The sequence below is a fragment of the Dipodomys ordii genome, unplaced genomic scaffold (assembly GCF_000151885.1).
Source record: "Dipodomys ordii isolate 6190 unplaced genomic scaffold, Dord_2.0 Scaffold58, whole genome shotgun sequence".
In the NCBI taxonomy this organism is placed as follows: Eukaryota; Metazoa; Chordata; class Mammalia; order Rodentia; family Heteromyidae; genus Dipodomys; species Dipodomys ordii.
The window spans coordinates 7,813,490-7,831,054 of NW_012267274.1; the positions used below are offsets into that span (position 1 = coordinate 7,813,490).

Here is a 17,565-nt window from a genome sequence, read left to right on the forward strand (position 1 = left end):
CGGAGGCCGGCGTCCCGGGCCGGCGTGCACGTGCAGATGCGGACGTGTGCGTGTGTATGGGTATGTGTCTGTCTTTCCATATGCTCAGGAATCTCTCCCCGGGATCCGAGCCTTTGACCGCCCAGCCCTGGGGAGCAGTAGGCAGCACCCCGGAGCGGGGTCGGCCCGTAAGGCCAGCAGGCCTCGCGGGGCTTGCCTGGGACGCTGACTACCTGTGCACGTGCTCAGACCTGTCCGTGGTCAGCCCTGGACAGCATCCCCCCCACGGGGGGAAAGCCCCGGTGCCGCCTCACAGGGCCCCAGCCCTGGCGGGTACTGGGAACCCCAACCCAGCCCGGCCCCTTCCCAGGATGGGCCCTTTGCCTGCCTTGGGGACCCGCAGTTCGGTGCCGAGGTGCACTTGGACTGGGGCGCGGCCGGCGGTGAAGAGCCGTCCATTAGAGGGAGGCTGGACTCCGCCCTTCCCCGTGCTGCGGAGAAGAGAGTTCCCTTTCAGGGGGAAAAATAAACACGCCGGGGCTTTCACTAGGGCTCAGACTCCAGGAAGGATTATGGTATTGAAGGCAGGAAGCTGGGATTGTGGCCGCCAGCAGCATGCTGGGCCTGTGTTCCCAACACGGAGTCTTGGGACCTAATTATCCCGCCTAGGAGGGCGCAGCGCACTTTCTGTCCACTCTGGTTGTGGGTCTCCGCCTTCCTGGGTTTTGAGGAGGGGGCCTGCTCCGAACCAGGGCCCCGGCCTGTAAATGGCTGAAATTCAGCTTTCCAGGGCAAGCCAGGGGGCAGATGCAATGCTGAAGAAGGAGCTCTGGGCACTGTTCATTTCTTTCTTTTTTTCTTGGCTGGGCTGGGCCCCGGAGGGGGAAAAGGCTGGAGAGGCTGCTGGGGGCAAGACCTCCCACGGGGGCGAGGTTGCCTGGGAGGCTGAAAATTCCCCTGCGTTCTGGAAATGCTTAGTAAATCATTGAGACCGTTGCCGTCCCGTCCTCCCACATCTATGTAGACATAGAGAGGGAATTTATCGGCAAAGGCTTTTTGGCCTTCACCAGAAAGAATAGTCGGGAAGAATCCTTCTAGCTATCTATCTCAAGGCACCGGGCGCTCACACTTGCCATTAGTTTCTCCCAGGCCTTTTTTAAGGAGGCGTTTCCATGATTCCTCTCCTCTCAGCCTCTGCCACAGTAAGGAGAGCAGCTTTAGGGCAGAGCATTGGGGAGATCCTGCCAGAGAAGCCCCGGGTCAGGACTTCACACATGAGTCAGTGTTTCAGAAGCACAAATGTAGAGATTTTTGTATTAAACATCTCACTCCACCTTCAGTCTTGTAAAATGTGCCCACTTGATGGACTGTAGAAGCCTAAAGCTGGTGTGTTTCCTGCTGTTGAGTTGACCAAATTCTCTTAACTTGTGCATTTTCACCCAACTCTTTAGTCACTGAGGGCTATTGAATGAATTTAAAGGTATTTGGAGCCAGGAACCCATGACTCCTGCCTGTAATCCTAGCTACTCAGGAGGCTGAGATTTGAAGACCTTGGTTGGAAGCCAGTCTGAGTAGACAAATCCAGGAGACTCTTATCTTCAGTTAACCACCCCAAAAAAGCCAGAAGTGGAGCTGTAACTCAAATGGTAGAGTGCCAGCCTTGAGTGAAAAAGACAAACAAGAGTTTAAGAGGGACTGGGGATTTCGCTCAGTGGAAGTGCACTTGCCTGGCAAGGGCCAGGCCCTGAGGTAGGTCCTCAGCTTATGGTGGGGGAAGGGGGGGTACAAGAGGCTGAGTTTATACCCCAATACTGGCACACACACACACACACACACACACACACACACACACACACACACTCCATTTGGACTATTTATGCTTTTGGGAAATTATTCTGTGTCTATGCTTTTGGGAAAATTTTCAAGTAGGTAGACAGAATAGTAAGTTGAGTGCTCCCCTGTAATTTCTACTTTGAAATTTTAGCCAATAGATGAACATATTGAAGTTTCAGAGCCAATCACACACCCTGAAACAGTGTACATATCATCACCATTCCTAATAATCACTGCATTATTCATCAGACTTTACATCTGCTGTTTCTTAACCTCCCCCCCCCGCCCCCTCCCCCTTGGTCACAGGTTGAAGACATTTATTTAGCAGGCCTGCATTGCCATTTAGCCAGTGGAAGGGAATTCAGGCTTTGAATCCCTTTTGGATCAGCGGCTTTGAATGTATTACAGTTTTCTTCATTCTCTGTGAGTGGCTGCTTGGCGAAAGATTGAAACAAACGTCTGTGTTTGAAAATGAATCCTGACAAGTGTAAACTGGTGGGAATTTTTCATAGCCTTCCTGAGATTCTTTTGATTTCGCTGCTCTCCTTTCTTCCTGGGAACTACAGCCGTGGTGGGGAGGGGGGCGGGGAAGGGGGAGGGAGGGCACACTGCTCAGCTCCAGCCCAGCTCAAAATGTGAAATGCCTAGCTCAAAGTAGACGCCTCTCCTCTACTGGTCAGCTAAAGCCCAGCTGGACTAAAGCGAAGTTAAACGAGTTAGGTGTGCCAACATGAGCATTTTTTTCAACTTACTTTGGCAGTTGCCCTTGAAACTAAGGTCAGGTTGCTTCTGCTTTTTTTGAGGACGGTCGGGGCGTTAGTTAGCTGGAAGAGATCCCTGCCTAGCTGAGCTGGCTGGCAGCAAGTACCCGCCCGAATCTTAGAGCAAGGGTTTCTGCCCCCGGTGGACCGGTCTGGTGGAAGCACCGAGGGCTCCCAGGTGAGGATGGAAAGAGCTCCCGCTGTGCACGTTTGAGGGCTGACCAGCGGCAGTCATCCGTTTGGATTGAGGAGAGCTGGCACTGGGGAAGATTGCACTCACTCACCTCATCTCTTGCAGTGGCAGTGGCAGCGGCAGCGGCAGCAGCAGCAGCAGCAGCCCAGCCCCGAGTGTAGCATCGCGCTCCGCTGCCGCCTCAGCGCCCTGGTTCTTGAGCCCCCAGCCGGGCTGAAGGCGTTGCTGGCGGCCCATGCTCCTAGAGGAAGTGTGCAGATGGGATTAACGTCTACGTGGAGATATGGAAGAGGACCGGGGATTGGCACCGGAACCATGGTCGGCTGGGGTCGCTTCATCTGCCTGGTGGCGGTCACCATGGCAACCTTGTCCCTGGCCCGGCCCTCCTTCAGTTTAGTTGAAGATACCACGTTAGAGCCAGAAGGTAAGTGAGTTCTTTTTTTTTTTTTCTTTTACTTTTAGGGTACCAAGTTTGGAGGGTTTTTTGGGGGGGGGAATGGTACTTGGTGGGAAAGCCTGTTTCGGCATCAGTTCCCCTTCTAGGGGAGCAAGGAGAGGGGATGCTGAGGCCCCCCCAACACTCCCTCATAATAGCGTGCCCAGGTGGTTTCAGGGTGTGGGTTTCTCTGTGCTGGGTGAGGAGGCGATGGCAAATGCTCTTCAGAGAGTGCCCAGGAGAGCCGAGGGGGTCCGTGTCTTGGCATGATGGCAGGCTGGCGCCCGGCCTCCGCGTAGCTGTCTCTGGAGGGAGGGCCCTGCTTACAGGGTAGAGCCAACTGCTGTTTTCTCACAAAAGGAACCTCTAAGGGACGTGGCCCACCTCTGAAATGCTGACATTTTATTTTCAAGGTTGGAAGAGAGTAGCAGCTTCTGAAGTTCAGCCTATTAGACTGGTTTTTTTTTTTTTTTAAAGCCATTGTAATTTGTAATAGTTACAGCAGTGGGTCCCAGAGTGGCAGGTTCTATTTTAGGGAGACTTGGATGTAGATATACCAAGGGGTTTCCCTGAGAGGTCACAGGGCACACACAGGTAATTTTGGTTTTGGAGACTTGATGGCAGAGGCCAGAGCCGGCCAGCTGGGCGGGTGACACCAGGCTGAAACGCAGCACTCGTTGGGCCAAATCTGGAATCTGCCCCTCAGGTCTTTAGAAGACACTCTCGTTAGCTTTGCTTCTGCTTGGTGAAGCTTTGAAATCTGTCATCAGTAGGGAATATTGGTAGCCGAGTTATTTTCCAAGTGGTAATCCGAGCGTAAAACGGCAGATCCCAGCACTCATCGCCACTTAATGAACCTGTTTGCTGAGCGCCCACCTGGTGTGGCCTGGGCTCTGGAGCCTGCATGGTCCTGAGTGGTGTCTGGCCGGCTGACCGGGCGGGGGACGAATGCATCAGCCACCTGGTACCCAGAGCTGTCAGCTGAAAAGGAACAGAAAGCTCAGCCTCGTGAGCCAGCCAGGGCTGCACCCATCCAAGGTGAGGGCCTGAGAAGATGGCTCTCCAGTCATGTCCACCAGGTGCCCTTGTGAGACCTGGGAACTGTTTTGGTCCCATGGAGATACGATTGCTTTAACAAGGCCAGGTGTGACTGCACGCTGCCTGCCTGTCTTTCAGAAAGGGAAGCAGGCGGGAATTTTGTGTTGAGGCTTGTTCAGGCTGCAGCTTCTTTGTGACTTGGGCTGTGACATCTCGATGAATGTAATTTATAAGGGTGAGTTCATTTTTTTTTTTTAAGGGCTTAAAGTGAGGGGAGAGGTTGCCAGTTTTTGCAAGCCAGGCCTGTATTCCTTTACTTTTAGTCAATAATTAAAATAGATATTCCCCTAATTACTAGTTTCCCCTTGAGGAAGGGGCTCGGCCCTAATGAAAGAATTCCTACAGTGTGGGCTTTAGGGACAGGTTGGTGTGTGTGTGTGTGTGTGTGTGTGTGTGTGTGTGTGTAAACCTGTCATTTTTCATTTCAGGACAAGAGTTACTGTGAGTTTATTTCAGTGGAAAGTATAAAATGGTCCTGGAGGAGCTGTTTTACTGAGTTTAATTATTGGAGGAAGTTTAAAATATCTTTGTACATGCTGGGAGAGACAGGTGAGAGATAAGAGGGACCAGTGGGAAGAATCAATACCCAATAATTGAGCATGTTGAAAACAGACTCCCCAACGGAGCCTCCAGGGACGCGAATGTGTGCACAGACCTGGGCTCACAGGTCCTCTGCTTCAGTGTCCTTTGAGGCATTTTCCTGAGTCCAGAGATCTCAAGAGGTTGCATCCATAGTGGCGTGAGATAATCAGAAAGTCATGTGTGAGGGGAAGGTGCCAAGCTCTATGAAGGGGAGGGTCTAGAAAAGCAGTTTCTGGAGCTTCTGCACCTCCGTTTCCTTTTTGGTCACTGGAAGGTCGGGGTCGATGGTCTCTAGCCTCTAGGTTGGTATTTAGTGCTTGTGTTTCCCTTGATGTGAACCTGAAGGTTGGGTGGCGGCATGCTTAGCATCGATGTGGTCATCGCTGTGGTCGCAGCCCCAGTCAGCTAGGAACAGGGGTCCTCCTGGGTCCCTTGTCCCAGCCTTTGCACTGGCTGTGTCCATTTGCCAGTGTTGAGAAACAGATGCAGAACCGTGAAGTTTCTCTTGGAGGGGGAGGCAGCTGAGCCTGTTTTCTGTGGGGTTTGGGCTTGCTTAGTCTGGTCTTCTAGCAACTTCCATCAGATTTGAGCCTGAAGACCAGTTTATTTGCCTTTTTTTTTGGCCAGTCCTGAGGCTTGAACTCAGGGCCTAGGCGCTGTCCCTGAGATTCTTTTGCTCGAGGCTAGCACTCTACCACATGAGCCGCAGTGCCACTTCCAGCTTTTTCTGTTTATGTGGTACTGAGGAATTGAAACCCAGGGTTTCATGCATGTGAGGGAAGCACTCTACCACTAAGCCATATTCCCAGCTCTATTTGCTGAGCTTTGATGTAATTTTTTTTTTCAATACCTGGAGGTCAGCTAGAGCAGTCCCACCTTTCCCTCCGCCCCCCGCCTCACACCTTCCCCGTAGGCCCTGGTTGCTGCTGAATTTGTGTGTGTGTGTGTGTGTGTGTGTGTCTATGTCTGTGCCCATCTCTCTGTTCATTAGTGTAGCTATAGCAACTGTTAACTTCACCTTTGACCTCCTGAGGTCTTATCTTGGAAAACTTTTTGGTTTGTTAATTTGGAGGCTCAGTTTAGATAGTATGGCTTGGACCAGAGAGAGATGTGATCAAGAGGTTCCTGGAAGGAGGCTGGTCTGTCTTTTGGCTCTTTGGGGGAAGAGTTACACTTAGTTCTCTCAGCTCTGTGTGACATCATGCATACATATCATCTTGTCATGTCCGATCACTCTGTGTGTTATCCAGGGTTGGGTCTACTCAGTTTCCTGAAGATTTTACTTGTTAATATTGCAGGCTTGAAGTGATTATTTCCAATTGATCATTCATTGTTCCAGGGCGTGGAGGGGGCTCTTCTCAGTACCAGGTACTGATCTGTGGCTGAATGTTCTGAATGTTTGGAGTGGAGTCAAGGGTGATTATAGATGAGGGAGAACTCTTACTTTCAAATTCTTCCCAACAGTGTCACCTCCTCTGGTTCATTAAGCCATTGTTGACATCTAGGGGATCTTTGTTTACACCAGCCCAGTGGGAGCTAAAATAAAAGGGCTTTTCTACCCCAAACCTTAATTACTTACCCTCTCCCCCCACTCCTGGGATTCTGAAAGGCCACAACCTGGGGAACAGTAGGTTGCCTGCTTAAAAATTTTTTTTTTTAATCTACTTTTTTGGGGGAAATCTCCTGAGCGTGAATGCTGTCCTGGACCAATGGGAGTTGATCCAAAGTGAAAAACGGAGCATAGGATGTGCAGAAACCTCCGTTAATCACTTTTCCTGGGTGGTTTAAGTTCTTTGTTAGAAAGTACCATAAACACTACAATATCCCCCATTCACAGTAAACTGCAAGTTAAAAGAAAAGAATAATATATGTGCATCCTAGGAGGGAGTGATTTAAAATGCCATGGGTATTTTTGTTCCTTACTATGTGTGTTAATATTTAAGAGTTGACTGTAACTTGATAGTTAGCTAAGGAACAAGGGCTTATTCTTGGTCAATTAAACCAAATGCAGGCTTATGTAGTTAAATACACAATGAAGTACACATTCTTTATTAGTATATAAAGTATTTCACAATTCATAGACAAAGAGCTGTGTTTAATATTACTTCTAGAGAAAAAATCTGCCAAGCCCAGAGAATTAGTATTTGTATAAATTTCCGTACTGGCTCCTTCTGGTCTGAAGTAAGTGTGTGTGTGTGTGTGTGTGTGTGTGTGTGGTGTTGCCTCTTTATTTTAACCTGTTAAAAGGCTGAACAGTTACTTATGCAGAAAACCTACCAGCTCATATCTGAAAACCCTTTCCAGTTTTTCAGTCCCTGCTGAGGGTGAGAATTGAAATAATCTGCAACAGGAGATGGCTCGGCTATCAGACTTAATGAATAATTTCATGGTTATGAAATAACTGGAGTGATGTTTATTAAACAGGAAGAGTTTGTTTAATGTTCACATTCTCAGGGAAAAGCATGCAATCTCCCTTCTGCTTGTACATTGTTTGTTTGTTTTGCTGTTTACTTATGGTGATTGTGAAAAGCTCCCAGACTTCTTTCATCAGTCCATCTTACTTTTCCATTTCTGCCTAAGTTAATTTTAGTCTTGAAAGGAAGGCATGGGAAATCTGTCTTGGGGTGCCCACATGTTACAGGAGACAGCAAATGCGGCAGTTGCTGCTTTTCTTCACTTGTTTTGACTCTTAGCAGGGTGTCTGGGTAGGTAGTTCAGAAATTATTTTTGGGGGAAGTTTGCAGGATATTATAAACCTCGTCCTGTGGATTATCTGTGGCTGTGCTGTACTTGTGTGTGTGTGTGTGCATGTGTGTGCACGTGCATGCATGCATGCTGGTACTAGGGCTTGAACTCAGAATCTGGGTTCTGGCTGTTAGTTGTTTTGCTCAAGGCTGGCACTGTACCACTTGAGCCACAGCCCTACTTTTAGCTTTTTACTGGTCAATTGGAGTCTCATGGACATTCTTGCCTGGGTTGGCTTCCAGCAGTGATCATCAGCTTCCTGAGTAGCTAGGATTACAGGCGAGAGCCACCAGTGCACAGTTGTTTTTCGATTCTCTAGCATGCCAAGGCTTGGTGTTGCTCATCAAGTCTTGCTGATTTGCCATCTTGGGTCATGATCCTTTAACTGACAGCAACGGTGTCAGAGGCTCTATGTGGCTAACAAGTGAGACTAAAGTAAGGGTTGAATGTGTGGCCTCAGCTGATGGTACTGCAGCTTTTGAGCAACTCTACTCCAGCATTATCATATCCAAGATGGCTTTGTCTAGGAGGAGCAAACCTTAAGAGCCCAGCTCTGACTTGCTAGGGGCTCTCAAATGTGAGGTTTTTGTTTTTGTTGGTTGTGGGGCTTGAAATCTGGGCCTGGGTGCTGTCCCTGAGCTCTAGAGCTCAAGGCTAGGGCTCTACCACTTGAGCTGCAGCACCTCTTCAGTTTTCTGGCGGTCATTGGAGATAAGAGTCTCATGGACATTTCTGCGAGGCTGGCTTTGAACCACAATCCTCAGATCTCAGCCTCCTGAATAGCTAGGATTATAGGCATTTGCCACCGGCACCTGGCTCAAACATGAGTTTTAAAGTTACGTACAACTTGAGTTCTCTTTTGAGGAAAATGATTGTCTTCATACGAAGCTTTGAGTTTTTCATCAACTGCCTGATTCTGTCCAAAGGGATTCAGTCAGGTGACAGCTCTGACCTTGGGTGAGGATTGTGAGGGTTGAGAAGGGTGCTCAAGGCCAAGTTCTTTTGAGGAAACTGCTCAGCACCTTGCTTGGGTGGTTTCTCCTTTTGAAATCAACAGAGACCACACACATTTCATATACAGTATCCTCCCCTTGCTCTGACCATTTACTGTTACTATTATTTTTTAGGACATGATAGAAAAATCCAAGATATGGTAGCCCCATTTGTGGTGGCCAGAAGGTGTGTGTGTGTGTGTGTGTGTGTGTGTGTATATATATATATATATATATATACACATGTATGTATGTATATATACCTAAATCTCTACCACTTACATATTTCTACATGAGTGTATTTAATGATGAAGACAAACCATGATCATCCTTTGTAGAGTGTGTGTCAAGGAAAATAGGTGTGCTCTAGAGTTTTGCTAATTTTGGTTTCAGAAAACTTGGACCACAATACAGTTTGAAGATGTTGGAGGTGTCATTTTTCTCTGCTTTGGACTACCATATGTAATTCCATCCCATTGTGGACTTTGGCCACACCATAAGAATAAAAATAAATCTCTTTTGCCTTTGACAAGACTGAGTTAGGGAATGAAGCTGTGTGGTCCGCTCCTTTCAACCTCTTGTCCAATGGAAAAAAATAGTAAATTCCATGTCATTTCTGAATGGAATGCACATATAGAATTTCAGGTTATAGTGAACATGTTTTATGAAGAGGTTAAAAATAGCTTATATGGAAAATGCATATAGATTCAGGAACTGGAACTGGGGACGTATTTGTTTGTACATCTATGTAGTACTTTTTCATGAAACGACTCAATGTGAGCTCTTCTAACATGAGTAAACTTTGCATATATCGTCAGGATTATTTTCTAGAGGAATTTAAATTTCAACATGCAGATCTGTTTTTACACATGATGGTTTACTATTTTTCCCCTCATATGTGACCAGTTGTAGTGTTTTTAAACTACCCAGACATTGAAAAAGATAAATGTGATGTGAGGTTGTTGCTGTTTTAATTGAATATCGAGATCTTTGTAGCAGGTGGGTTTAGTGTTAAACCAGTTTGAACACCTTCTAACTCATATCATCAGCTGACAGTGGAATTAACCTGAAGTCCTGTGTTGCTTTCAAGGAGCCTTCCTCTTCTGCCTTAAGCCTCTGGATTTCCATTAAGTAGTGGGACTTGTTGCTGTCTTAGCTCACTGCAGCAGGCACACTACTTAGTATATAACCTAGATGCTGCAATGGTTTCAAATTTAGAGCCATTGAAAGACTAAGAATCCAAATTCTGTACTTGATTTCTGTGTGTATGTGTATACGCCAGTACTAGAGCTTGAACAGGGCCTGGGTGCTGTCCCTTAGCTTTTTCTGCTCAAGGCTAGTGCTCTATCCCTTGAGACATAGCTCTACTTCCAGATTTTTGTTGTTGTTGATTGTTTTGGTTGTTAATTGAAGACATGTGTCCTTGAAGATATGAGATTGAAGACATGAGATCCTCAGATCTCAGCCTCTTGAGTAGCTAGGATTACAGGAGGGGGTCACAAGTTCCAGGCTCTGAGTTTTGTTTTTGTTTTTTAAATAGAAATGAACCACGTTGTTCTGAACGGTGGTATGATGCGCTTTCTGCAGATGTGAATGCGCAGAGGAACTTGGCCTAGGGAGCTGGGCTTGAATGTTTCCCCTGTGACCTCAGACAAAGTAGATGTACTCTCTGAGGCTCAGAGCTAATGCGTCTGAAGGTGAATATGTAGATTAAATGCCAACAGCATTTAAAGCTCCTCTGCAGAGCCTGGCCCAAGATGGTAACTGCTGGCTTCTTCCCTATACTACCCACCTCCTTGTGAGAGTAACTTCAAAACCAATGTTTCCAGGTGCTTATCCTGTAATACACAGTGGTAAGTCTTCTGATGCTGATGGGTGGCCTTTGACATTCATTTACATAGAAAACAGTTCTAGGCTCTGAATTTGACCAATCCCTCCTCCAGCCTTTTTACTTTGCCATCCTGGGGATTGTATCCTGGGGATTGTATTCTGGGCTTTAGGCTTGCAAGAGTTCTACTATTTGAGTCATTCTCCCCTGCCTCCCAACCCCGTCTATCCTACCAATTTAGACTTTAAAATGTCCTATGTATAGTCAGGCACTAGCCGGTTTGCACCTATAATCCTAGCTACTCAGGAGGCTGAGATCTAAAGATCCAGGTTTGAAGCCAGCCCAGGCAGGAAAACCTGTGAGACTCTTTAATTTCCAATTAACCACTAAAAAAAGCCAAAGTGGAGCTGTGGCTCAAACGGCAGAGCTCTAACCTTGAGCAAAAACACCTCAGGGACAGTGCCCTGGCCCTGAGTCAAACCCTAGGACTGGAAAACAGACACACACAGACACACACAGACACACACACACACACACACAGACACACACACAGACACACACAGACACAGACACACACAGACACACAGACACACACACACACACGAATGATGGAGATGAAGTTTCGGGGTTGGTTAGGTGGGTGTAGCATGCATGCTTCACTGCTGAACAGGCTGGGGACAAGAGCCTTTAGCATGTGGGGACTGCCCTGGCCACACTTGCCCATTTCCTCCAGTAGCCAGTCGTGGGCTCTGAGTGCCCAGATATCTGGGTTTCCAGTCTGTATGGAAGACAGATCAAAAGTGGTGAAGGGGTCTTGGGTGGTGCCAGGGCTGCACTGTCATTTGCAGGGCTGCTCTGCCCCAGCCTGGGCTCTTGGATGGGACAGGCCAAGGAGTTGAGGGCGTGGCCCGGTAGCTCATTCTCTGAGGAAATGGGGATTATCATGAGTCTGGCGCAGCCCATGCTCCTCAGTCTGTTCTTGGAGATGGTCAGAAGGATCCTGGGGTTGACAAAAACAGCTAGTACTTGCCATGAGTGGGATGCTGGGTGCTGGGTACCTGGATTGGCACCTGCATTGGCTAGTTGTTATCCCAGCTGCTTGCACTTCCATTTGTGTGTGTGTGTCTGTTTGCGTCTGTATGCATGCATGCATGCATGTGCAGAGGTACCAATACTAGGGCTTGAACTCAGAGCCTAGGCACCGACCTTCCCTCTTTCACTCAAGGCTAGGAATCTACCACTTGAGCCACAGATCCACTTCACCTGGTTTTTTGGTGGTTAATTGAAGATAAATGTTCCAGGGACTTTCCTGCCTGGGCTGGTTTAGAACCATGATCCTCAGATCTTAGTCTCCTGAGTAGTTAGGATTGTGGTTGTGAGCTACAGCACACAGCTAAATGGATCCCAGGTGACATGATTCCTTGAAGACCCTCAACAGATGGTGAGTACACACCCAGCCAGACCTTGGAATGGATTGGTGGGTGCCAGGTAGGGTTTGAGCTGAGCAGGTAGATCTGTTGTGGAATGCTGTGGTGGCCTCTTATTCCTTCCTGACGCTGTCATTTGACTGTTCAATGTGTGAGGACACATGGGCTTTTTGGGTTGCTGCTTTGATAATATCATTTTCCTTCCCAGCATTTCTAATTTATACTTGGGTGGGAAATCAAAGCCCACTAGCCTAGACCCCTGTTCCTGGGTCAGAGAATAGGAACCCCTACCCTACCCCAAACCCCAAAAATAAAGAAAAGGCAAAATCAAGGGGGCAGAAGTTGAGATAATAACTCTACCTCCAGTCTTGACCTAGAAAAGGGTTCCTAGTGGGAGAAGAGGCTAGGGAAGCAAAATTCAGCATGGTGGGGTTAAAATCCAAAACCAGAACTTGGATTCGTACAAGTAAGATGGAGGTGAGTGGAGGCTGTTAGTGGGCAGAACTTTGCCCTGGTTGCTTGTGCAGGCCGATGGCATGTCTGGGGCCACAGGCATGCAGTGAGGGTTTGTGGAGGAGGGAAATACAGAATCTTGGCCAGAAGGAAAGCCATGGCAGCTTTCTCTAGTGACGGTGTCTCAGGCTACCATGACAGCTTGGTAGAGACAAAATGGTAGTAGACATGCTTTGTGTTGGTTGAGACTGGTTGTGGCTTCTTTGAGTTTATTCATTGCTAGGTTTTGAGACTCTGCTATGTGCTGTATTACTCTTGAGACTGCTGTGTGCCCATCTGAGCAGGGCCCAGCCTTGAACCCCATCTAGTCAGGGAGACGGGTCTTGGTCAGCTTCTGGCCGTGACTCGTTCTCATCAAAGTAGAGCTGTTCCAAGATGTTCTGTGGGGAAAGCATGGTGCATCTCTTAATGGAGATGCCAGAGAGCAGCTGAGTGAGATGAGGAGCTGCAGTGAGCCGAGGCTGGAGGACCCGGGCACCAGCTGGGGGGGGGGGTTCTGGAACTTCCGCTCTACAGCACCTGAGACTGGCAGGGGGTGGTCACCCACGGTGATCTCCAGCAGACCCCCCTGACCACACCTTCTCACTAGCAGCCATCTTGCCTGCTGGGATGTTCCCTCTCAAGCTGGTTGGCTTCTCCACTCCGTTGATGGAGTGGCCCTGACAGAGGCTGCCTGGTGAAATAAGCGTACAGCCAGGCGTACACGGAGGCCGCCTTACCTTTGTTGTAGAAAGGCGTCCAGCCTGGCAGGTGTAATCAGGGAGGCAATCCGGCTGTGCTGAGCTGTCATTTCAGCCCACTCCTTGCTGTCTCTTTTCTGGCACCGCCTCCCTTTGCTTGGTGCAGTTTCTGTCATGGAGTTCGGAGGTGGGGAGGTAGGTGGGGAGGGCTGAGCACACCGGGCAGGCCTGGTGGGTCTGGGCAGGTGGTGCTTCTGCCTCCGCCCCGTGCCTGCTCTCAGCGAAGCCACAGAGCCCCTCCCAGCACTCTGAGGATTTTGAAGGCTCCCAGGTCGTTAAGGCCTCTTCAGGTTTGTTTGTTTGTTTTTCCTCCATGCAAATACATGTGGTGGTACCATGTTCATTTGGAACTTCCTGAAATAATGTGGGTTTCAGCCTGCTGGGGCAGCATCTCCAGGGGCTGGGTGGTGAGAAGAGTCTTGCTTCTCCCCCTCTTACCCCCTGCAAATGATCCTGAGGCTCCTACCAGCCCTTCCAGGGTCTGTGGTTCAAATCCACAGGAACTATATCCCTCCTACCTTGGAGAGTCCCTAGCCCTACCAGAAAGGGACGGGGTGGGGGTGGGGGGAACCTCTCGCTGGAGGTCGTTCTTACCCAGCTGTTAGCTGAGGAATCACTGGGCCAAGAGTCCCCACCTCACTGCCTGAACCCAGGAGTGGATGAAACCCATTCAAATGAGGAAGGCCATCTGTTTGCAGTCTCCAGCCACCACTCCTTCATTTGCAAAATGGCTGGGATACTGCCTGGCAGCCATGCAGGAACACATCTGCAGCCTCTGAACTGGGGTTGGAACTGGGTTCCTGTTGAGAGAAGAAAGGCCAAGTCCTTTAAATAAACTTGCTGAACAATACCCCCAAAAGGTCCAGAGTTGAAGACGCTGGGGGCAGTCTTGCCCTCCTGGAATAATTCTTTAACTCTATCTCCTCCTCCTCCTCCTCCTCCTGCTCCTCCTCTTCTTCCTCTCTTCTCCTCTTCCCCCTCCTTCCCCCCCTTCCCTCTCCTTCTCCTCCTTCTTTCTTTTGTAGCTGGGCTGCTTTAAAACTATCTTTTTTATTCCCAAAGTACTTACCCAGGGAGGGCTGTGAACAGAGAAAAGGTCACTTGGATTTGGACAGTGATCTGCCCTTTAAGGGAATTAGAGAGCAAGTGTCTCCAGTTGCTTTATTCATACGTACTTTATTATGTTATTATATCATCATGACATTATTTACTCTCTGTACCATTTATTGAATATTTATCTCAGTGTCGAGGAGGCAAGCCTGCCTGAGCTTCAGTTTCTGGGTGCCACAGGTAATAACAGTTAAGGTTGGAATGGTGGTGGATCCTAAGAACTTGCTTCTGGAATGTGATCAGGCCGCCCACCTGGGCCCTTGGTTTGCGGACTGTGTAAAGCCTAATTCTGGGGTTTTTGGTTTGTTTTTTTGTCCACAGTTGATGCTAAAAGGCTTATTCTCAGCGTGCCCCGGGTTATAAGTGAGTTCTCCTCTGAACTTTCTGGGGTCTTCTTACTAGGACTTTATAAATCTTTGGTCTCTCTGGCTTGTTGGGTAGGGGAGTTGTTAAGCTGCAGGCCTCTTCCTTGCTAAGTCGATCAAGGGCATCGATAATGATGAATTTTACAAGACTTTCAGGCGCTTAGTTCCACTTGGTGGCATTGCTGGAATCCCCACTTAGGTAACTTACACACACAAGATGTGACAGCTTTGTTCATTTGAAAAGAAAACTGTTTTGAAGCCAGAGGAATGCAAATTGAGGTTCTCATGGGGTTGGAGAAAGCTGTCTGCTGACCCCCTTGTGTCCAGTGGTGGCCCATAAACAGGAGTCTCTTAAATGTGCACCCTGCCCTAGCGAGAGTACTACCTCTCCATACACCCAAGGGCCTTCAGCTTTGTCCTTGTGCTGACCTTGGCCTGCTGCGGGCAGGCTTGGTGGTGTTTCTTCCTGTAACCCGAAAGGCTTGGGGAGTATGGAGCTGCTCATCTTGATGCAGTTCATTGCCTGAGGATGCAGATCCTGAGTTCCGGGCAGTGTGTTCATGGACCGGCAGCATTAGCTTTGCTTTGGGGTCCTCTCAGCCCCCAGACCCAGGTCTATGGCTGTGGGGCCTCTGGAAGGTGGCTCTATGCCCAATGAAATTCTTGAAGCCCGAGTTGATCCTGCCTCTGCTGGGCCTTGGGTGGACAAGGAGGGAGAGGGAGGTAGACAGTTGGACTGTTGCCCATGCTACATGGGTAAACAAAGGCTACAGTGTCTTAATAGGAATCAGCAGTTTCATAGGGGAGCTGTTTGAGCTGGGTTTTGAAGGCCGAATAAGAGTCTTCCAGGCAGAGTAGTAGGAAGGTATATATAGGCGAGGAAACAATGCCCTTTTGGATAGGCATGCCACCATGTGATGGGGAGGAGACAGATGGCAGGTACCCCTGAGCAAGGCCCCTCTCTGCCTTAAGAGCATGTCCTTACTGGCAGCCCCGCCCCCTGTGCCCTTCCTAGCATGACAAGGAGCCTGGGCATTGCCCCGCAGCTGGGACAGGCACGCTGCCCGGTGGCCTTTGTCTGCAAGGCCAGCTTCGGATGGCAAGGTTTCCAGAACAGTGCGTCCTGAGACCTTGGGCAGGTTCCTCTACACACGTGTCCTAGGAGGTGGGGGGTGGGACACAGACTCCTCATTGTACCCCAGAGCCAGGCCACAGGGACTTTGACATAACTTGAAGCACCAGTTTCCATTTCTTGGGTGCCATGGAAGCCAACAGCCTATCTCTTTGGGCCACGCTTTCTGAACAAAGGGCCCTATTTTGCAGTGCTTGTCCAATACCTAGGGGTCCTCATCAGACGAGGCTTGATTTGATACCCATGTCTCCTGGTCCTGTGGGACTTTCCCTCATTAATGGAGGAGTTGAATGCCTGTCTTGTGGCCAGGGGGAGGGGAGAGGGAGGGCACCATGTTTGTGCCGTGAACACTGCGCTTAACTGCCTGAGCTGTCAGAACCAGGAGGGTGGGATGAGGTGCAGATAGAATTGAGGGGGGGTGAGTAGTTCCTCTTTGGGACAATCAGGTTTCTTATTCTTGAGTAAGTGTGTGCTTGGATCTTTACAGTTCCTACCTTTTTATATCCTCATGGGCCCCAGCAAAATTTCTTTCCTATGTGGAGAGCTGCTCACCCTGTTTCTCAAAGCCAGACTTTAATTGTGAGGGTTGGGCCTAAATATATAGCTATAGATATACATATATAGCTATATATTTAATACATGTTTTTTGTTTTGGGTTTTGGGTTTTGAACTCAGGGCCTAGGCACTATCCCTGCCCTCTTTTGCTCAAGGCTAGTGCTCTACCACTTTGAACTACAGCTCCACGTCCATGTTTTCTAGTGGTTAATTGTAAATACCAGTGTTATAGACTGTCCTCCCTTGTTTTGCCTGGAACTGCGATCCTCAGATCTCAGCCTCCTGAGTAGTTAGGATTAAGGGCGTGAGCCATCACCACCCGGCAAAATGCATAGCTTTTAATGTAGCCCTCAGCCATTGATGGGGCAGCCAGGGAGTCAGCCCAGAGTTTCTGGGGCCGAGGTAGCTATTAGGGGTTGCGACATGGGGCATGTGCAAACCTGACATGTGTCTGAGGATGCTCCGCAGTTGGAGAGAGAAAGCCTTGAGGGCCAGTTCACTGACCTGCATCTCAGGGCCCTGGGTCCAGGCTGCTTCCTGCCCTCCTCCACCCCTCCTGCCCCGCCCCCCCCTGCACCTCATTTTATGAAGCAGTATTTCTTGGAGTGGAGAGCTTAGTCTTTATCTGTCTCCTTTCCTCCTTAAGAACAAGGCGTACTACCTAGGCCTTATAAGGCCTCTATGTGATGCGGAGGGTTTTCATTTTCCTATGAGTCGGTTCTTGCAAAGGGGAAGGTTTGAAGCTGCTGGGCTGCAGTGGTTGGCTCTGTGGATGCCACTTTTGTGGGTCCCCAGCCTCTGGCAAGCCAGCCCCCCAAAGCTACTTTCTGGTCAACTCCTTGAAGATTGCACCCTAGAAAAGTAGTAGAGGATTGGCTTCTTCAAAGCCCGGATCTTTTTGGCTGCCGCAGGTTCTGGAAAGCCAGGCTGCACATGCTGGCTCTTGTCTGTCTGTCTGTCTCTTCACCTCATCCCTGTGAAGGGTATTCGTGGCTGGCTGCGGGTGGGGTGTCGGGTGGTCAGAGCATTGGGCATTGATTGGTTAGTGGCCACTTCTTAGCAGAACTTTCCTGTGGCCACTAAGTCGGGGAGGGCCATGGGGGCTCACCTGGCCTCCTCACATGAGCCCTGAATTTACAGCAGCCTGCAGCTTGATCCCTGGGTTTCTCGGTGGGGATTTTGTGGTAGAGTGGCTGCACTGGGAAGCGGGGTCATGTTACTACCTGCGCCTCAGTGCTCCTGGCCCAGTCCTGCCCAGGGCCTGAGCCCTGCCAGG

At 49.2% G+C, this 17,565-nt stretch overlaps 1 protein-coding gene across 3 annotated transcripts in view; it reads left to right on the forward strand.

Annotated features, from left to right (window-relative positions):
• Fgfr2 (fibroblast growth factor receptor 2) overlaps positions 1-17,565 on the forward strand; it is a 107,767-nt gene that overhangs the window by 976 nt on the left and 89,226 nt on the right. For all 3 annotated transcript variants that reach the window (XM_013021965.1, XM_013021966.1, XM_013021967.1), the window contains exon 2: positions 2,884-3,190. In XM_013021965.1, the coding sequence (XP_012877419.1) occupies positions 3,025-3,190 (166 nt within the window). In that variant the 5' untranslated portion in view covers positions 2,884-3,024. The remainder of the gene's footprint in view (positions 1-2,883; positions 3,191-17,565) is intronic.